General features: G+C 42.3%; 1 protein-coding gene across 1 annotated transcript; it reads left to right on the plus strand.

The window, feature by feature from the left end:
- The first annotated feature begins 345 nt into the window (after positions 1-345).
- On the plus strand, positions 346-19180 carry LOC142660170 (caspase-3-like). Its single transcript, XM_075837101.1, has 5 exons — positions 346-472; positions 592-720; positions 1264-1439; positions 12397-12520; positions 18569-19180. Exons 1-5 carry the CDS (start codon positions 346-348, stop codon positions 18772-18774), a joined length of 762 nt encoding a protein of 253 aa, XP_075693216.1. The 3' UTR covers positions 18775-19180.
- Positions 19181-22907: the final 3727 nt, after the last annotated feature.

The following is a 22907-nucleotide window of genomic DNA, read 5'->3' on the forward strand; positions in this document are numbered from 1 at the left end:
TTTTTTTTTTTTTTATATAATCTATCTCTCACTGGTAAAATTAACCTAGCCTAAAAATTCTAGACTGTTCATGTCTTTGACAGTGGGCAAACTTACAAAATCAGCAAGGGAACAAATACTTATTTCCTTCACTGTAAACTCACATTGTGATCCTCCTGAATTTCATCTGTGTATCTTAATCAAAATGATTGCTCAGAAAAAATCATTAGGGTTTCCCTTTCTATTAGAAAACCTAGTTGAGCTGACAGCTGATTGGCTGGTCATGTGATGTCCCATTTATTTCTCTCCAACAGTCAATACGATTTGGGCTCTAAGTGTTAGTTCACCCTTGACTTAGTACCCCAGATGTCAATGAGCTTTTGTTTTGGAAGTCTAAATGCTAGTATTTACCTGTACTTGTACCATTCGGTGTCATTGAATGATTGTTCAGAGACCCGAAGTGTCGTGTTTCATTGCTTTGTTACAACAAAATGTTGGTAGATTACAATATATGGCATTATCAATCTAATAATCAAAAATCCCAAATATGCTTTCTCAGACACCAACTGGGCTCATGATATCTTTATTTTTTTTTGTGTATTCATTTTGAAGGTTATCCAAGTCGTGATGGCACCCAAAAGGATAAAAACACCCTAAAGGACACATTTACCAAATTAGGATTTCAAGTTAGAACCGAAGACAATTTAACCTGTAAAGAAATAGAAACAGTTCTGCGGACAGGTAAGTTAAAATTTCAGATTAAGGTGCTCTATGTTTACATTTATATTACAGTTATATAGTTTATATATCACCAACTTATTTTGTAGTGCTGCACAGGCAGAGTAATCACTGACATAAATCCCTTAGTCATCAGGAGATGAAACTCTATAGTATTACTCAGCTGATGCAGGAGGATTTTTGAAAACGGGTATACCTCATACTTCATAGGCCTTATGCTGGTAACATACATGCAGTTTTATGAGTCAAACACGGGAGTGGATCCAAAAGAAGTAAAGACTCATCCGTTTCTTCTATTTTGTGTCCACTTCTGTGTTCGGCTCAAAAAACTGCCACAAAAACGGCATGTGCGATTCTGGCCTAAATCTGCAAGTATTATTATAATTATTTATACAAAAGTCAGAGATTACACAGAAACAAAAGAAAATCACAAATATTCTCAGTGTATCTGGAGTGTATCTGGAGTAGTGTTATGTACAGTATAGTAAATCATAGGCATAAACTAGAACGTGGTTTTCTTATGTGCATTTTATTTAATCATCTTAGTTGCTGCCGAGGACCACAGTCTAAAAAGTTGCTTTGTGTGTGCTATCCTGAGCCATGGAAACGAAGATGGAATTTTTGCTCGAGATAAGATTTTCACTCTAAACTGGTTGGTTACGTTTTTCAGTACCAGTAATTGCAAGACCCTTGCTGGTAAACCAAAGATATTTTTTATCCAGGTAACCCACTGTATACGTTGTGTATGTTCATAATGAGTAACTATGGCTAGGTAAAAATAGAAGCAGCTGTTGAAGAAGAAGGTCACCAAGCAAAAGTCAGGAATGTAGCTGTAAGTGACAATACCGTCAGGAAGGTGTATTATTTTAATACTCAATATTCATGGAGAACAAATATTTTTTTTAATTTATTTGCAGTTTTATTTTTAAATTTTTTGCTGCACTATGCAATTATAAAATGAATTACAAAATGTTGACCTCCTCTAGCAGTGATCACAAAGAGTTAGGGTCCTTTTACACCGGCCCATTTTGGCCGTAAAAACGAGCGTGGATCAGCTTCTTGATCGACACTTGTTTGCTCCTTTCACAAAGAGCTATTATCAATGATGTATGGGGACGAGCGCTCATTACTATGATCGCTCGTCCCCATACTTTTTTATCACGTCGGCAGAACGTCTCCCTGTTTACACAGAGAAATGTGCTGCCGACAACGATAATTTATACTGCAGATACGATCAGCCGTTGAACGGCTGATCATTGTCCAGTTTACACAGGGTAATGATTGGGAACAAGCATTCTGTGAACGCTCATTTGTCTGACAATTGGTCCGTGTAAAGGGGCCCCTAAACCTTGTGAATGGCAGAGCAGGCTATTGTCAATTTGCAATGTGCTTCAAAGTAAAGTATTAATTTCCAAAAACAGTCTTATTAGAATAGTAGGTGGAGGATTGGAATGCCAGATGACAGCTCTATTGTTCTATTCATAGGCTTAGATAAAGAAGCAAAGACAGACAGGGGCAATGACAAATACAAAAAATTAGGGGAAAAAAAAGTATAGCATAAGCAACGCAGTGTCGAATGGAGACAAATCTAGGCATTTATCCCCAAAAATTGTAGATTGGACAAGTAGTGAGGTACCTAATTTTATATGCTTCTGGAAAACTCGGAAGACAACAATTAGATATACAATCTCAATATATTTACCATATGGGTTTGTCACTCAGCTTTCCTAACGTTCTAAAAAGCAGGTCTACATAGTTATGCAATGATACTCCACCTTGTCTTGTATTGTGCTATAAATGGATTAATGTGTTCAAGACTCGAAAAAAGCTGGGTGACAAACCCAAAGGCACTGACATGATAGTCATAATGGTTTTCACTAAACAACAACTAAGAATACAACTAAGAAATTACTGAATGCAATTTTGGCTGCATGACAGAAGACAGACCCAAAACAAGACTAGACCCCCCTATATACAGACCACTTCTCCCCGTTCCTGCACTTCCTATAGCTCCCAGACATAGGGGAGCATGTAGGGCGCCAAAGAAAATTGCCAACTCTACCAGGAGTCCTGCAGATCTCCCCTTTTTGTGGGAGTCTTACAGACATTCAGGGAGCGTTGGCAAGTATGGTCATATATTGCAAAAACAAGCATATCAGATGCAGCAGAACTAAGTTAGCCGTAGTAGTGTTGCGTTTACAAGACTTAGCAAACTGGAGTGCATGTCGTGTCAGAGGAAGTAGTGATGTAGCAGGACACACAATACTCAGCTGTGCTACATCTGATAGGCTTAAATCTACTATATCTGACAGGACACGCACTCAGCTGTGCTGCAACTAAAAGGTCCTCAATTTCATTCTCAAGGGGACATATACAAGGGGACATATACAAAAACACCGAAAAAGGCCATACTTGCAAATGGACACAGCCAGGTCAGAAACGCTGATGAAGGAGTGAGCAGGCCAAAATGATTACTAATACCCCAGGTATTTTTCATTATTATGTATATTCGCTTCTCTTGGACACAGCCGGGTCTTTGATGCTGGGAGAGCATGGTGTGTTGTTGTTTGGCATAGCAAGCAGGGTAGCCCGCTCTATGAACTATCAAGGCGTCACAAATAGGCTTCTACCTGGCTATACACGTTGTGCCTCATGACGTACACACTATCCCTCCATGTTTCACTCACTTGCACCCGATTATCCATTTATTTCTATTGAGGCACTTCACTCATTACTGCCCCCTATATTTCACTTATAGTATTACACTTGCACACACACTATTCATTTATTATTTCTTACTACACATCCCATGCACAACACACACCACTCCCCTCAAGACTAGTGGGAGTGGCTATTATTATTTAAAGCACCTGCTCACTCCATCAGCGTTTCTGACCTGGCTGTGTCCATTTGCAAGTATGGCCTTTTTCAGTGTTTTTTCCTATAGTATATGGTAAGAAGTAGTATTTTAGTGGAGGTGTGGTTTTTTAATTGAGTCACCATCCCTCAAGCTTCCCTAGTTGAAATGATGGTCGGCCATGAAGTGTTAAGTGAACCTCTCTGTCTGAAGTGTCTTTTAAAGATATTTTCCGGGACTTTGATGGATAGGCCATTATTATCAGATCAGTTGGGGTCTGATTCTCGGAAAACATCATTGTTTTTCCAGGCACAGCTCCGTACATTTGGTAGTGGCTGTATCTGTTATTACAGCTCAGTCCTCAATCACCAGTTTATTAATGCCCTATGTCCAACTAATCTAATAGGCGCTATGATGCTGATAACTACAGTGTGGTTTGTTTTAAAAAGTTTATTATTTTAAAAGTTATGTTAATTTTTATACATATGCTAATTTGCCTCTTATAGCCAAATAGGAGGTTACATTTTATTTCCACTCTGGGCGGTGTAAAGATAACTGTATGATGCTGTCTAATCAGCGTCATACAGGTCTCCTCTTCACAGCCCAGCGTGATCTTCGCTTAAATCGTGAGATCATGCTGTGTTGTCATTTCCGGCCCGAGTCCTTCACCACAGCGATACTCCAAGAAGACGGTCCTACGTTGCCTTCAGCTGTGACAGACGACACTCATCGACAACAGCAGCACTGAAGCTGAGATAACACTTATTAGATTAGTTAGGAAAGAGTTTCCCAACCTTTTCAGACTCAAGGCATCCCTGGGAAAAAAAAATTTCCTCAGGGCACCCCTACCAAAAATTGTTTACAAAAAGACAATGTTGGGGGCGAGGCCTACAGCTCATGGCGCCGGTCGCATAACTTAGGAGCTCCGTGCCCTGCCGCGTAAACCACAGCCAAAATCAGCCTCCACAGGTGCCCATCTATGGGTAAGAAGAGACCACAAGGGTCTGGACTCACCCCTGCACCTCTCCCTCTTGTCGCTCCTGCTTTGCCAACGCTGGACCGCTATTTTCTCCGGAGACCGCTCACTCTACTCCCCACGCTGCATCAAATGCCATCTTTGGCCTCCTCGCTCCAGCAGCCGGAGACGCTGCTGCAGCCGGCATCCGACACTGCTCCCCAACCTCAGGGTAAGCCTCAGAACCTGCGGGCTCCCACGATCACCCCCAGCTCCCCTATGCTGGCATCTGCCCCACACAACACTCTGAGGATGGAACAGCCCCATTTAGAAGAGGCTGCGTCCGCCATGACACGTAGCGACGGACCCTAAAGGGGTCACTGCACTCCCACAGCCTATAGCTGTGCTATTACAGCCCTCTGACCTTGAGGCCCCTCATCCAATTGCTTCTCCCAAACCCCAGAGGCCTCAAATGAAAAATAAGGAGACACTCCGTGGTTCCTCCTATAACCCTTCTCTTCAGCCCACCGTAGAAGATGACCTAGGGGATACTCCATCTTTATCCCCTTATGCGCAGATTCCACCAATGTCTGCTTCGAACTCTGATCATGACGACTCTGATCATGACGACCCTGACTCACCGCCCTCTGACATGCCGAAACGATGGCGGGAATGCTTTTCACAACTGCCTACCAAAGGGGACTTCAAAAATATGATACAGGAGGTAAAGGAAACCTTCCACTCTGAACTAGCAGCGGTCTATCAGGATCTGCATCAAATCGCCACCAGAGTAGAGAGACTCTGGAGGATGACCATGATACCTCCAGACACCATGTCTCTGTCCTTCAAACTACGATGTACACCCAGGTCCCCTCCATTGGACATGCAATTACATTTAGTGGACCTGGACAACATGGGACGTCGTCACAACATCAGGATTAGAGGTATTTCTGAATTTTTGCAGTTCTCACTCTGTTTCCGGAGAGCGTTGTAAAGTGTAATATTGTATTACAAGCTTTTCTGACCTGCCCCATTATCGCCCACCCCAGGGTAGCCTATTTCCCCTGGTAGTACTTTCCGTTATATAATTAATGCGTGTTGATTTCATGTGTTTTTCCATGTTATTGAGGATATCTGTTTTGCTTCCCTGGTTTGTCGCTCTCCCAGTGTCTCCCCCCTTTAAACCACTTTCCGCACTACTGGACGGGAAGACTCTGTTTCTCCTGAGGACTTCACTAGAGGAAGAGTATTGTGGAGACCTACTATGTAACCTGACAGTGGCCCACCTCTACGTAACTGTGAGCTGTATACACCTACACTTTCACCATTACTTATCTTTCTCCCCTTGATTTATAAGCATGGTTAAATTTGTCACACTTAATGTGAAGGGATTCAACTCCAACGTGAAACGACGCTTAGTTCTTCAAATCACTGGGAGCAGAGGTTGCCTTTTTACAGGAGACTCATTTGGATTCCATGGGTTCATTTAGTTTTGCCCAGGGGACTTATCCTGTTGTATACTCTGCCACTTCTGGCCGTAAGAGGGCAGGGGGTCGCCATTTTGATATCCTGTACGTGTCCTCTCCAGGTCCATGCATCACACTTAGATCCTTGTGGTAGATATATTATTTTAGAGGGGACACTATCTGGCCAACCCATTGTCCTGTGTAATGTCTACTCCCCTAATACTTCTCAACTCACCTTTTTACGCAGAGTACTCGCCAAATTACAAAACCTCTCTAGAGGAACATGGTTGATTGGTGGTGACTTCAATATCCCATTCTCCACGCTCATAGATAGAGCTTCTCTCACACACAATACTCTATCCCCTGCCCTCGCCAGACTTTCCACTTGGTTTAGGCAGCTGATTAGGGATCATCACCTTTATGACCTGTGGCGAGTTGACCATCCTGGCAATAGGTCTTATATCTTCTTCTCACACACCCATACTCGATTAGACTATTTTTTTGGTAATATCCCTGCCCTCCGCCTACTCCACTCTGCGGTCATTGACCCCATATCCTGGTCAGACCATGCACCAGTCTCAGTAAATTTACAGGTCGGTAGGCCCCCTACGAGAACATGCCACTGGCATCTAAATTAATCTTTAATTAAAACCCCCACTCTCAGGGACGAACTGGGCGCTGACATGCGTGAATTCTACGAACTTAACGACAGGTCGGTTCAATGCATCTCCACCCTTTGGGAAGCCCATAAGGCGGTGATGAGGGGACACTGCATGGCTATGGGTTCCAGACTAAAAAAGGGACTCTAGGGCCAAACGGGAAGCTTTCTTTCAGAAACTTTCCAGGCTGGAGAGTGCGATGGGAGCTCGCCCAGCTGTGTCGACCCTGAGTAAGTTAATAGGGGCTTGAGCACAGCTTAAAGATATAGCTATGAAAGGAGTAGAAAAATCACTCCTCTACACTAAACAGCGATATTACGACAAGGGCAACAAAGCTCATTCGCTCCTAGCCCATCTATTGAGAGAACAAACGGCTGCTCGCACTCCACAGGCTGTCAGAGACAGCGCGGGTGTCCTCCAACACCATCCATACTCGATAGCCACACTTTTTCATGATTACTATAAAACCCTATATCACTTACCATCCACATTGCCCTCAAACCCGGATCGCCGGCGGGAAACCCTACAAACATATCTTTCCTCATGCAACCTTCCAAAACTTATTGATGTAGAACTCTCTTCTTTGTATTCCCTGATCTCTTCAGAGGACTTATATGACATTTTGTAGGACCTCCCGGGTGGTAAAGCTCCTGGGCCGGATGGCTTCACGTATATATATTATAAGACCTTTGCAGAGATCCTGGTTCCGAGGATGGTTTCCTTGTTTAACGCCTTCCTACATGGCTCCCCCATCCCTAAAACTTTCTTACATTCCCACATCACATTGGTTCCTAAACCGGGTAAAGACCACGCAGATTTCTCCAATTATAGACCTACATCTCTTTTGAACTCTGACCTAAAAATTTTCACTCGCCTCCTAGCAAATAGACTTAATGTCTGGCTTCCATCTTTGACCCATAAGGACCAGGTGGGCTTTGTCCCTCTTAGACAAGGAGGTGACAACACGAAGAGAACCCTTGATCTTATTGACGCCCTACACAAGCAAGAGGAGTCGGCGATCCTTCTTAGCTTGGATGCAGAGAAGGCGTTTGATCGCTTGGGGTGGCCGTTCATGTTCGAATCTATGAGTACATATGGGATTTCGGGTCCTTTCTTGACGGCTCTGCGTAGTCTTTATTCCAACCCAATGTCGGCAATTAAGCTTCCGCATTCCACTTCCCCTCTGTTCCAGATATGGCATGGTACGCGTCAAGGCTGCCACTATTACCTCTCCTATTTGTGCTTTGTATTGTACCCCTTGCAGCTCCAATTTCCCCCCCTCGTTGAAGCTAGACTTCTGGCCAGGTGGGGTTCTCTCCCCATGTCCTTTTTTGGGCACATCGCAGTGGTCAAAATGACCCTGCTTGCTAAACTATTGTATTTCTTCGAGACCCTACCAGTGGCGGTACCCATGAGGGAATTGAGGGCATTGCAGTCTTCCATCCTCAGATTCATATGGCACTCCGGCAGGCATAGAATCCTTAAATCTGTTTTATTGTCTAGTAGGTCTGCTGGGGGGGTTGCCTGTCCCTGACGTTGTGAAGTATTACTGGGCGTCTCATCTCTGAAACGTTCCCTTTTGGGTGTCCCTTCGGGCATACAAGTGAACTCAAATAGAGTAATTATTGATGGCGCCAATTCATCCTAATTCCCTATTATGGGGCGAACCACTAGCTCTGCCCTCTTCGTCTCTGTTGGGTCCCATGCGCTTTCAAAGGGAAATTTTGGAAGTTCGCAAGAGACGCTTCCAGCTGGCGTCTGATTGTCCGCCATTGACCTCCGTACTATATACCCCTACTATACCAGGGGGTACTACTTCTCAGATGATTCGACTTTGGGCTGGGGCACATATTCCACCTGGCCGATATGGTTGATCCCCACATGCTAGATCTCCACCCATTTTCGTACTTCCAACAGCATCATAACGTCCCCACTTCTGCGTTGTTCCACTATCTTCAAATTAGACACTACATGCAACAAACCTTCAGATCCACTCGGGTCTCCAAACCTACCAGCTTTGAAAAATTGTGCCGCGATAATACCACTACTAAGGGCCTTATATCTGCCATTTACACCATACTGCTCTCCCCAGATAACTCCTCCCCATCTATGCATAGATATATGACAAAGTGGGAAACCTTGTTGGATAGACCCATCCCGTTCTCGTTATGGCAGATCATCTGGTCACAAGCAGCTAAAACTTCTCTTTGTACAACGTACAAAGAATATCAATATAAAATCCTTATATTCTGGTATCATACCCCTGCCCTATTACATAGCTTCAATCCGGGAATTTCATCAGATTGCTGGCGATGTCAAGGTCAGAGGGGAGACCAGTTTCATGTATTTTGGAGCTGTCCCCTTGGGAAACAATTCTGGTTGGAGGTTAAGAATTTGGCAACGGCAGTATTGCAGCAGGATATTCCCCTGGAACCCCTACATTACCTGCTAAATGTCCCTCCTAGGTCAATGGAGAAAAGCTCGGCACGACTATTCCATCACCTTCTTACTGCAGCTAAACCCCTAATTGCTTGGAAATGGAGATAAACTACACCTCCCTCCAAGACTGATTTACTGGCTAGGATTAGGGAAATTCACACTTTGGAACATATGACGGCCTCACTTGGCAACACTTTGGATAGATTTAAAATGATTTGGGACCCTTGGGACATGTACTGGCTGCCGTTATCCCTGAGTTAAACCCTTGACTGACCTCATGAAGGCCTTCGTTCTCCCTCCATCTAATGATTCCCTCCCTTTTTTCCTTACCTTTGTCCCCCCCCCCCTTGTTTTGTCTGGTCTGGTTTGATCTTCTAGTACTGCTTTAAACTTCTATAGTTTGAAGTGCAGTTTTACTTACTGGTAACGTCTGAATTTTTGTACTGTGAATTTGATTAGTTTTCTAAGTTTACCTATAATTGGACAATGTCAAATGGTTTGTATAGCCTGTCCGTACGACTTTGTTTTGTATGTTTCTTGAAAAACCTTTCAATAAAAATACAGTTGAAGCCAAAAAGACAAAGAACGGCTAAAAAACAAGATCTATACTCTCTTAGGGTATGCTCACACTGCGTTTTTATGGAAGGCAGAAAAAATCTGTTTGAGGCAGATTTTGAATTGACAGCGTTTTTTAAGCCGTTGAAGCTAATGCAAAAACCGGAGGCAAAAAAAAACGGCAAACGACTGCCGCAGGTTTTTCCTGCCTCCTATTAATTTCAATGGGAGGTCAGAGGTGGAAACCACTTGAAGACCATCAGCCCCCCACTCGCAGTAAAATGACCATCACCCCCCCCCCCAGGGTTGTCAACCGTCCGTAAATTCCTGGACAGTCCGTAAAAAGAAATGTGTTCTTTCCAGTGTCCGTAAAAAAAAAATGGATGCGTCCGGAATTTTTTTGACGTTGAATGATTTTGTAACAATTATTGGGAATGTAATTATCATTTGTTTACAGGTCACAGTACATGCCGCTAACGTGTTCATATGACTATTCTAAGCAATAGACATATATTCTTATAACATTTATGATTCATTGTGGTTTTCCAAATTATCCGTAAAAAATGTTTGCTGTCCATGATTTATGGATAAATTGTCCTGAAAAAAAGCCATGTCAGGTTGGCAACCTTGGCCCCCCCTGCCAGTTACATGACCATCAGCCCCCTCCAGTAAAGTGACCATCACAGACAGAAAGTGTGCTTATTCCTGAGGAAGGAATAAATACTTACCCTGCCTAGGTCTGCAACGTTAATGGCTCCTCACCCTCCATCAGGCTCTTCTATCGGGAAGTGGTGTTCGTTACTTGTAGCAGACTTGCGTGAATCACGTCTGCTACAAGCATAGTTGGAGTAAACAAGGGGGCGGGCTTGTAACAGACATGGGTGCGTCACCTTTGCTACAAGCAAATGTTTTTATTTTTTTTAATTATTTTTTTTGCAGTGGATGAGCAGAGTGAACCTGAACGGTTCCTGCGGGAACCTATGAGTTAGGAGATAAGGATTTAATAAACTGGTGACAGGTCCTCTTTAAATGGAACTGAACAGCACTGAGCTGCAATACCAGGCGCAGCCACTACCAAATTTACGGATCTGTGCTTGGTAAATAATGACGTATTCCAGAAGTCAGACCCCCACCGATCTGATATTAATGGCCTATCCTAAGGGTAGGCCATCAATATCAATGTTCTAATAAACCCCTTTAGAGCAGTTCTATAGAAGTTTCACAAGATGTTCAATGTTACCTAAAACTTAGTAATGGTAAACTAAAAGTGACTAAAAACCTGTCAAATACCAAAAAATGATTCACCTGCACAGATGTCATCTCTGCAATGGTTTACTCATCCGCTCACCCAGCATATTTTTCTTAGTAAGTTCATGGCAGAACTATCTGCTCACAGGTGTCTTCAGAAAAAAAGGTCAAGTCTACACTCCACATTGGAATTAAAAATGATATTCTTCTATTTCAAGCAGGATACAGAATTTATAAATATACACATTTAAGAGTTGCGTAGCTCAGAATGCATTGGCAAAAATCCATTCACACATCCCAGAAAAATCTGTGTGGATTTTAGGGCATATCTTGGAATTTGAAATCTGCAACATACGGTTCTATGTCATGGATTTGTTGCTGAATTTTGCAAAGATTAAAATCCGCAGCAAAATCCCCAGTTAAAATCTTCCAAGGACATTTTAACGTTTTTAAGATTTCCCAGCCAAATGCCCATTTTTGTATATTAACCAAACACGCATTTCTTCTTTTGCTTAGTTACATGAGGTTCTAACATTTTATTTATGTCCAGAAATCAATGCCAGACAGAAGGGCATAATTGCTGTATTAGAACTCTGTAGGCTACACCATCATACTTTTGATGAATAATTAGGCAATTTTTATGCCAATTTTTGGAATATTTAACGTAAGAACGCATCAATTAAAAAGGTTTACCAGTTTCAGCAAATAAAGCTTATTTATTATATAGTGAAGAGTTATGCAATTTCCTAATTTATTACGTGTATCAATTCCTTGATGTTTTCTTTTTTGCTGCTTTAATACACCAACAGGAAGCTAGATGAAGGGGCATAAAAAAAGGTTAGTGGGGGTTATTTCAAGTACTCTAAATATAGCCTTAAGGTGCACTCAAACGTGGTGTACTTGCATTGTATTTGCAAAAGGATATTTTCTAATCTTCTTTCACGGTTCCTTTTGAAGCCTCTGTCGGCAGTTCTATTGTTTTTGATGACAAGAATGGCGCAGCATGCAGCCAAATGACGAAAATCTGATAGACCCCATTATCAGTCAACAGAGTCTACTCTGTGAAACAACACACAGCCCCATTGATTTCAATGGGGCTATTCACACATGCGTGAGTTTTCACACAGCGAGTGTCCGTTGCGTTTTCTCGTACCTAGTCGCCCATTGAAGTCAATGGGTGCATGAAAGCTACGGACGCACATCCATGCTTGCAAAGCACACTGACGCATAACGCAACGCACACGGACAGATTTACGCGTGTAAATCTGTCACACTCGTGTGAATGTAGCCTTAGAGGCAGCAATACAGTGTGGAATATGGTTTCATTTTGCGCACTATATTATAAACCAAAATGCACACTAGTGTATGAGACTTAAAGAATTTCTAGCTTTTGCCTCAGTTGGCATACTATCGCAGTACAATAATATTATAAGTGAGAAATACACTTAATAGATTTGTCTGGTCTTTGAATTAACCTTCTTATTATTTTGAATAAATCAGGCTTGCAGAGGAGATACATATGATTTTGGAACTGAAATTGATGGAACATCTGACAGTGTTCAGATTTCAGCACCACAAATTCTAAAAGAGAAAGATATGTTATATGTATATTCCACACCACATGGTAAGTCTTACATCATATAGTAGTTATTGCTCTAAAAATATTCAAAACATGTGACAGTGTTTAGACATTTTGAGGCCCTGTGCACACGTAGCGTACTTGCTGCAGATTTTCTGCAATGTTTGCATATTTGTTGCGTACTTTCCCCATTCCGTTCAAAGGGGAAGTGAAATTCCGCAACAAATAGCAAGTCTTGCGATTTTGTTTGCGTTAAAGATGCGAAACTGCATAGCAACGCCTCACTCCATTCTCATCTGGTCTCCGTGCTGCCGGCTTCCTGGGATGACATTTTAGCTCATGTGATTTGATCCCATGTGACTGCTGCAGCCCATCACAGGAGGCAACGGTCACAGGGGAGAAAACGTCATCCTAGGAGGCCGACAGCACCCACACCAGCCCTGGGAGGAGTGAACTTCATATTCACATTTTTTTTTAAATTTATCTATTATTTTTTTACAAAATATGGAAGCCCAACATGTTCTAAAAAAAACCAAGACCAAATACATGTAGGTTAGAAGAGTAATAGAAGAACAATTTACTTTCAAATTGGCACATGGCTAAAACTTGAAAATGGGCCTGGTCAGGAAAAACAGTGTAAATACACCAAAAAACACCATTTGGCAAACTACACCCACAAAGACTTTATAGAGGGGTATAGTGAACAGTTTGTCCCTGTGGGATTTTTTGCTGAATTAAGTGGAATGAGGCAGTGAAAATTACATTTTATTTTTTTCCGATAAAACATTTTTACAAGGCATAAAGGAGAAAAAGCACCCCCTCCTGATTATGGCAATACCTCATATGTGGTAATAAACTGCTGTTTGGACACACGGCAGGGCTCAGAAGGGAAGGAGCACCATTTGGTTTTTGGAGCTCAAATTTAGCTGGAATGGTTTTCAGGTGTAATGTCGCATTTGCAAAGCCCCTGAGGGGCCAAAACAGTAAAAAAAAAAACAATCAAAAGTGACCCCATTTGAGAAACTTAAGGAATCTAGAGGTATAGTGAGCATTTAGATCCCACAAGTCTTTTGCAGAATTTATTGGAATAGGCCGTGAAAATGAATATCAACATTTTGTTATTTTTACAAGGGATAAAGGAGAAAAAGCAACCGAACATCTGTAAAGCAATCTCTTCCAAGTGCGGCAATACTCCACATATGGTCATAAACTGCTGTTTGGACACACAGCGTGGCTCAGAAAGGCAGGAGTGCTATTTGGCAATCAGATTTTGCTGGTTTGGTTTTTGGGCGCCATGTCACATTTGCAAAACCCCTGAGGTACCAGAGTTAAAGTGGAAGCCCCCAAAAAGTGACTCCATCAAGAAACTACACCCCTCGAGGCATTTATCATTTGCCTGGACATATGACAGGGCTCAGAAGTGAAGAGCATTATTGTGCATTTGAGGCCTATTTTGTTGATTTTCAAAACATTGCCCACAATTGCAGAGCTCTGAGGTCAAATAGTAAAACAACCCCTCATGAGCCTCACCCCTTAGGGCATTTTAAGGCGTGTAGCAAGCATTTTGACCCCTCAGGTGTTTCTTCACTAGAAATTAATGCGCAGCTGATGGTGCAAAGTGAAAATTGCAATTTTACACTGATATGCCATTTTAATTCACAATATGTTGTGCCCACTTTGTGCTACTGCAGACAAATACCTCATAAAATGTTAAGCGCGTTCTCCTGGGTATGGCGATGCCATATATGTCAACGTAAACTGCTGTTTGGGCACACTGTAGGGTTCAGAAGGGAGGGAGCGCCACTTGGCTTTTTCAGTGTGGATTTTGCTTGGTAGTTGTTCTGTTTGGGATTTTACTGGTATCTCAGTTTATAATGTGGGTGCATATGTAAGCTGTGCGGAGAAGATCAGTGCATAATAAGAGTGTATAATAATATGTGGCCAGTGTAGCACTGATAAATGGTGCCCAATCTTATCCGCTTTTGGAACACACTCTGCACATTTTGTGTCGCCATATTCTGAGAACCAGAACTTTTTTAATTTTTTCTCCACCAGAGCTGTGTGGGGGCTTATTTATTGCGGGACAATCTGTAGTTTTCATTGGTACAATTGTGGGGTACATGCAATTTTTTTTTATCACTTTCTATTAAATTTTCTGGCAAGCAAGGTGACCAAAAAACAGTAATTCTGACAGTTTTCTATGCTTTTTTTTTTTTTTTACAGTGTTCACCTTGCACTATAAATTAAATTTTTACTTTATTCTGCGGGTGGATACTATTACGACGATACCGTATGTGTATAGTTTTTTTTATGTTTTGCAGGGTTTGCACAATAAAATCACTTTGTGTCACTATATTCTGAGAGCCATAACTTTATTTTTCAGTCAAAAAAGCTGGGGAAAGGCTTGTTTCATGCAGGACGAGTTGTAGTTTTTATTGGTACTATTTTGGGGTACATGCAGGACCAGTTTTAGGCAAAGTGTGACCCTGGGAAAAATTACAAGAGGGGCCCCAAATTTTAAAATAATGTACTAACAACAGTCACATTCAGTCAATTCGGTAAATTAAAATATATTAGGTATCGCTGTAACCGTATTGACCCACAGAATATAGTTAACATTTTTATCGCACGGTGAACGCCGTAAAAACAAATCTCCCAAAAAATTTAAGGAGTTGCTGTTTTTTTCACTTTCCACCCCACAAATAAATTTTCCCAGTACATTATATGGCACAATAAATGGTGCCATGAAAATCTGCAACTCGTCCCGCAAAAAAACAAGCCCTTATACGGCTATATAGATGGAAAAATAATTATTTTTTTTATAGCTTTTGGGATGTGGGAAGGAAAAAACAAAAGTTAAAATCCGAAAAATTGTTGCGGAGGGAAGGGGTTAATCAGGTCCCCTATTCACACTCACTGGTCTACAGAACACCAACCTCTTCTCTTCCATTACTTTACTCTGGCTGCATAGTATTATTGCAGCAATATATATTCAGACCACAGATAATATATGTCACAATAAGGGTATGTGCACACACACTAATTACGTCCGTAATTGACGGACGTAATTCGGCCGCAAGTCCCGGACCGAACACAGTGCAGGGAGCCGGGCTCCTAGCAGCATACTTATGTACGATGCTAGGAGTCCCTGCCTCGCTGCAGGACAACTGTCCCGTACTGAAAACATGATTACAGTACGGGACAGTTGTCCTGCAGCGAGGCAGGGACTCCTAGCATCGTACATAACTATGATGCTAGGAGCCCGGCTCCCTGCACTGTGTTCGGTCCGGGACTTGCGGCCGAATTACGTCCGTCAATTACGGACGTAATTAGTGTGTGTGCACATACCCTAACAGGGATTTCTTGAAAAAAAATTCAGAGACCAGATAGGTCATCAGTATATGATCGTTGGGGTCTGACACCCAGAACACGCACCGATCAACTGTTCCGGCTGCCTTCGGGCACCAGATGTTATGCAGAGTACGGAGCCGGAAGCAGATGGCTCCGTACACTGCATAGCGGCCATGCTGCAAATCTGCTTCTATTCACTTAAATAAGAGCAGAGTTGCAGTACTGCAGCTCGGCCGCTATTCTGTTTGCAGAATGGTAATGCTTTCGCTGCAAATGGTTTCTGTTCCGTAAGGTTTCTGTAGTCGACTGTGCTATTGCTTCCGCTAAAAAAATAAACTTTACGGAACAGAAACAAATGGAAACCAACTGCAACTAAAGTATTACCATTGAAACCAATGGTAAAGCAAACGGAAGCTATGGTTTCTTTTTGGCTTTCCGTTCATGGGTTCCCCTGATGGAAAGGTCTAACGAAACCCATGAATGGAAGCACGACGCAGATGTGAACGAGACCTAAGAGTATATACTGTATGCAGCTCTCATACACAGTCTTTAGCACTATATGGCCTGGCTTCAAAGTATTATTGCAAATATGTATTCAGACAGTGTATGTATGCAGCACACTGCAATAGAATATTCTCTAGGGTCTGATTTATTTATTTTATTTTGTGGTCAAAGTGACTTAAATCTGGGGTTTGATTCTGAGCAAGGAGGAGTTACATATAATATGTGTGTATGATACATACATATTATATGTACCGCCTCATGGCTCAGAATCAAACCCCAGCTTTAAGTCACTTTGACCACAAAATAAAATAAATAAATCAGACCCTGAAGATAATATTCTATGGCAGTGGGCTGCCTACGTATAAATGTATCTCCTCCGCTCCTGCCTGCTATACTCCCTCCGGCCGCCAGTTTACGGTGTCCTGAAGCTGCCCAGCCTACAGTATGTCATGACGCTGACAGCGTCAGAAAGACACAGTACACGTCCCACGATTTGGAGGAGACAGTCAGGTAAAGAGTCTCAACCATAGAATTAGTACGGAGAAGCGCCATGCCGCCGGATAGCCGATATTATCAGTGATAATATTACCAATCCGGCGGCGCTCCTCCATGCTGATTCTTTGGTAGAGACTCTCTACCTGACTGTTACTGCTTTTCAGCTACGGACGGGCAGCTGAACAGCAATGCTAAAGAAGGGGGCCCCTTTAGGGATGAGGGCCGTGGGCAATTGCCCACTTAGACCCCTTAATGCCGGCCCTGGGTACATGCAAATTTTTGATTACTTTTTATTGTATGTTTTGGGAGGATGGTTAACAACAAAATAGTGATTCTGGCAATGGTTTTTATTTTTTTCGGTGTTCACAGTGTGGGAAAAATAACATTTAGTTTGGATTGTTACAAACGCAGTGATGCCAAATATGTGTACTTTTTTTTGAACGTTTTCATTTCAGTTTTTTTTTTTAACTTGAAATTAGGAGACTTGAAGGCCTGCACGTCAACTTTATTCTAATACATTGCACTACCCACGTAATGCAATGCATTAGAGCTGTCATAAACGGACAGCAAGCCTATTCGGCTCCGCCACTGGGTGGGGCCTAATGCGCTTCAGTGCGTGGCAGACCAGGAGGCCATTGTTAGGTCTCCGGTTGCAATAGCAACCATCGGCCCCCCTGCAATCACATTGCGGCAATGTCAATCAGCTTCAAACCACTGAGGTGCCGCGATTGCTTTTGATAACGGCATCTAGATTTTCCCAAGAGAGACATTTATGACATATCCACAGCATATGTCATAAATGTCAGATAGATGCGGGTCCCGCACCTAACTAGAACGGAGTCCCCTAAACCCCGTTCTAGCTTTTTGTGCTCACAGGGCAGCTGTAACATACAGTTGACACCCAAGGCTGATAGCAGGCTCCGCTTCTGAGACTGCACCATCTTATTTTCACCACCGGAAGCGTTTTAGGCCCCAGTCTACGGACGGGGCCTGACAGGCTTCCGTACTTGGCAGACAGGAGGCCATTGTTAGGCCTCCAGTAATCAAAGCAGCCATCAGTAACCCTGTGAGGCAATCCGTGCCGATCTGCTAATAACCCCATAGATGCAGCGCTCGCTTTTGAGCGCTGCATCTAAGGGGTTAATCAACTGGATCGGAGGCTAACTCTGGTCCTGGCCTTCGAGCAGGGTGTCAGCTGTAATATACAGCTGACACCCGCTGGTGATGGCCCGGGCTCAGCTTGTGAACCCGCACCATCACCAAAACGTACGCGGTTAGGATTAGTTGCGGGAAAGACATTTCCCGCAGCGATGTAACTGTACGTCGGATGTCGTTAAGGGGTAAAAGATCTCTGCTTACTTTCAGTAAATAAATAAAAGCTGCAGTCCTGCTATGGTTGTACCAACATAACTGACCTATTTTGTGCTTATTTTAATGTTATACTGGGCTGAGGAGACAAATATTCACTTCCATGTTTTTTTTAAATATACAGAATAGTGAATAATTATAGTCTAGGGGGTAATTTGATGTCATATTTTTGAGCTAGTGTTACTTGGCTTACAAATATTGGGAAATACTTGTCTAGAAGAACATTTTTCACTGCAATTTTTGGTGGTCGTCTCCAAGAGGTTTCAGTGTGAAAATCCACATTAATGTGGATATCTTATGAAGAAAGCTATAGGTGCAAAATGAACTACATATAAGTTTAATTTTACTTACAGAATCTTTGCTTTTTTATTCTAGGGTACTTTGCATGGAGAAACAATTTTAATGGTTCCTGGTTCATCCAATCTCTGTGTAAGATGCTGCAAGAACATGGAAACAAATTGGAATTAATGCAGATTCTGACACGTGTGAACCGTATAGTGGCATTAGAGTATGAATCCAGCAATGGTGGGAAGGAGATCCCCTGCATTGTCTCTATGCTAACAAAAGAACTGTATCTGTGACCTCATTCTGTTAAAAAAATATTACTATTACACAAATTTTGTTACAGATGAGTTATCCACTTACCATTGTATAGACAGAAGCAATATGCTTTTATTCAGTCTGTACCACCTGATAGTCAGGGCATCTGCATATAGAAAAACATTTGTGAGGCACTTGTAAAAAGGGCTTCATTTGAATCTTTTCTTTATATAAAGGATGGTTTAAATTGTAACTCCAACTTTGAACACAGTTTAGTTTTTAGGGCGAAAAGTTCTGTACTGATCAACTTCATAATTTATCTTTGTAGGTGTTCAGGTAGCCTACCAATTTAGTTGTAATAACTAGGATAGATCAAGGCACAAATTTCAATGCAGAACCAAACTTGAAGTAATTGCTTTATAGAATAAAAAAATTTCAAAACATGAATTGAGTGAGAAAGATAATATACACACACACACACACACACACACACACACACACACACACACACACACACACACTATATGTACACAAACGATATATGGGCAAAATATTGGGACACATCTCACACGTTGCAGTCAAGGTTCAGAAAGAACCTTATCCGAAAAAGGGAATGCGTTTTTACCGCAATATGATGCGTTTTACGATGAAGTTATGGAAAAAAAAGCGCTACCACATCAAATTGGTACACGTCGATTTTGGATGCGGTTCTAACTCCACCTCAACGTGTGAATGGACATTGACATTAGATGTTTCATTCAGTCATTTTGCCACAGCTGTATAAAACTTAGCACCTAGCCATGCAGTCTACCTTTACAAACATTTGTGAAACAATGAGTCGTTCTAAAAATCTCACTGAATTCCAGCGTGGTACTGTGATAGGATGCCACCATTGCAACAAGTCATTTTTGGGAATTTCTCCCATACTAGATATTCCAAAATCAACTGTAAGTGGTGCTATTGCAAAGTGGAAGAGTTTAGAAAAAACAGCAACTTAGCCACGAAGTGGCAGACCAGATAAAGTTAGAGCGGGGGTGCAGAGTGCATTAAAGTCGCCAACTGCAGAGTTCCAAACCTCCTCTGGCATTAACATCTGCGCAAAAACTGTGCGCCGGAAGCTTCATGGCATTGGTTTCCATTGTTGAGCATCTGCATGCAAGCCTTACATCACCAAGCACAATGGCAAGCGTCAGATGGAGTGGTGTAAAGCACACTGCGACTGGAGCAGTGGAAACATGTTCTATGGAGTGACGAATCACTTTTCTCAATCTGAAAGTGAGATGGACGAGACTTTGGCGAATACCAGAACGTGACCTGCCTGACTGCATAGTGCCTGCTGTAAATTTGGTGGTGAAGGAGGGATAATGCTATAAGGGTTGTTTTTTTTAAAGGGTTAGCCTAGGCTCCTGAAATCTTCAGCATACCAAGACATTTTGGACAATGGTTTGCTTCCACCTTTGTGGGAACAGTTTGGGGAAGGCCCTTTTCTGTACCAACATGACTGTGCTCCAATGCACAAAGCAAGTTCCATAAAGGCATGGTTGGGTGAGTTTGTTGAGGAAGAACTTAACTGGCCCGCCCAGAGCCCTGACCGCAACCCCATCAAATACCTTTGGGATAAACTAGAGCAGGGATTGTGAGCCAGATACTCTCCAGAGTCCCTAAACTGTTATGTCAGGAGTGCTTAGACAGGATTTTTTCTGAGGAATCTCCTTTGGTTTTATCAATCTCTTTGATATCTTGAATTAACAAAGTGAGAAGTTCTATAGAGGAATTTAAGAATAACTTTCCTAGTACTTCAAAAGAAAAATACCAGAGTAAGGCCCCATACACACGACCGTAAAAATCTCTGTAATTGCGGACCGTAATACGGTCCGCAATTACGGCCTTTCCCCGGCTACGGATAGGTGTTCGTGCCGTAGAACCGTGCCGGGAATTATGGAGCATGTCCTACTTTTCGTTTTATGCTCCCATACTTTGTATGGGAGCACGGCCTCAAAATGCGTCCCGCGTCGGCCGGCAGTGACCGCTATCGCGGGCCATGATTACGGGCATGGCCATGTGCATGAGGCCTAACCAAGAAAACAACCCACTTTGACGTTTCCAGAAGTAGTGGGTCGGAGGTTAGTGAAGAGGTAGAGATATCTATGGACTCAAATTCTTCTTCAGATGATTAACAGTTGGGTAAACCTTTTAAAGACACAGAGAAATTTCCTAAAGCAGTTTGGGCCACAATGAATCTAGATGTGTTCTAAGAGCCAAAGTCCTTTGGGGACTAGATGTCTGAAGGCCCTAGACCTAGAAAGTCTTGAGTATTACCTGTTTATGAAAACATTAAAAGCTAAAATAGATTCGCCTGTAGCTAAGATTTCCAGAAAGAAGACACTACCCTTTGAGGACAGAGTCTCTAAAAGAATCTATGGACAGAAGAGTTGAGGTTTATCTATAAAAAAATAAAAAGAACTTGGTGGCTTTAACATCTTTTTTAAACCAGTTCATGCAGCTACTTCTGTTGTCAGATCTTTCCAACCATAGCTAAAGAAGTGAACTTTATTGTTGACACCCCTGCGGATGGTCTAAGATTGAATGCTAGATCAACTGCATTATCTAACTTGGCTGGTAAGGCCTTATGGCTCAAGTGTTGGAATGTGGACACTGGGTCTTAAGCCAAGTTATGTAAAATTTAGTTTCTGTTTAGAATCTTGTCTAGAGCAGGTCCAGAGAAAACATCTGACAAAAATAAAGTCATTCCAATCAAAAGTCTTCCAAAGCCTAAAAGGCCCTTTTGTCTCAAAGAAAGGAGGGGAATAGAAAATGTAAAAATAATAAACATCAGAGGTTCAATGAAAGGAAAAGGTTTCTCCTGCTAGTTCACAGTGTAATTCTACATGCAAGAATCAAAAATGATACCAGGCATCTGAGGGGGCGTCTTTTTTTTTTTCTTTACTGCTTGGGAAAGCATAAAAGAAGAATACCAACTCACAGACCCCCCCCCCCCCATACTCTTTCGAAAAAGAAGATTCCAGAAGACTACAAAATTAAGGTCAGACTCAGGAAAACAGTTTGCTCTTCTAGAATAAATCTCTGTCCTGATAGGCAAAATTATTGTACTCTAAGTTTCAGCAGCAGAAAACAATAATTACTTACCGGTAATTGTTTTTCTGGAGCTCATGACATCACCAATGCGAGGAGACCGCCCATACCAGGACAGGAAACCTGAGATGAAAAGGTTCACACCCCCTCCACACCTCAGTGATTTGTAAGAAAGGAAGTACCCGGAGGAGTGAAACAAAAAAAAGGTACCTTGAAAGATAACACCACAAGAGGCAGAGATGAAGGGGCCCAAATCTGGTAAGTTATATCCCTATTCTGCCTAGGCCAGACCCTGACCTATAGACCTCCACACAGAGGAAAGGATAGAGAGTTAACTGACTCTCTTCGTGCCAAATAAAACCTTATAAGGGAGGGAATATATAGGGTGCTGTCATGAGCTCCATAAAAATAATTACCGGTAAGTAATTATTATTTTATCATCGCTCATCACAGCACCCATGCAAGACTAGACTGGTAGTCATCAGGGAGAGACAACAGCCTGCAGGACTTTGCTACCAAAGGAAGCATTTGCTCCAAAAAGAACCTGCAGACGATAATGTCTAAAAAAAAGGTATGTGGAGAACTCCATGTTGCTGCCTTACAAATTGAGAAAAAGAGGCTCCTGCTTTCCCAGCCCAGGAAGTGGCCACTTACCTGGTTGAATGAGCGCTAAACGCTACTGGTGGAGGAAGAGTTAAGGACAGGAAAGAAGGAAGTAGAATGACATCCTGCGAAGTATGGAACTTTGACACTACCAGGAAGGAAGGAGGGGAGAGGTTTAATGATCACTCTGTCCTCCAATAACTTAGTATGAGGGGTGAGGTTAAAAAAAATGAATCTCAGAAATCCTGCTGGCAGAAGTAATGGGAATAAGGAAAGAAAATTTTATGGTTAGTAGGCTGAAGAAATGAAATATTTTCAATAGGCTCAAAGGGACTTTGAGAAAGACCCGAGAGGACAGTAGTTAGATCCCAAGATGGTACTACAGACCTAAGAGTGGGATTCAGACATGATGATGCTCGTATAAACCTCTTTACCCAGGGATGTTCGGCTAGCCCAACATAAAAAAAGGAACTCAATG

This window comes from Rhinoderma darwinii, chromosome 1 (assembly GCF_050947455.1).
Source record: "Rhinoderma darwinii isolate aRhiDar2 chromosome 1, aRhiDar2.hap1, whole genome shotgun sequence".
Classification (NCBI taxonomy): domain Eukaryota; kingdom Metazoa; phylum Chordata; class Amphibia; order Anura; family Rhinodermatidae; genus Rhinoderma; species Rhinoderma darwinii.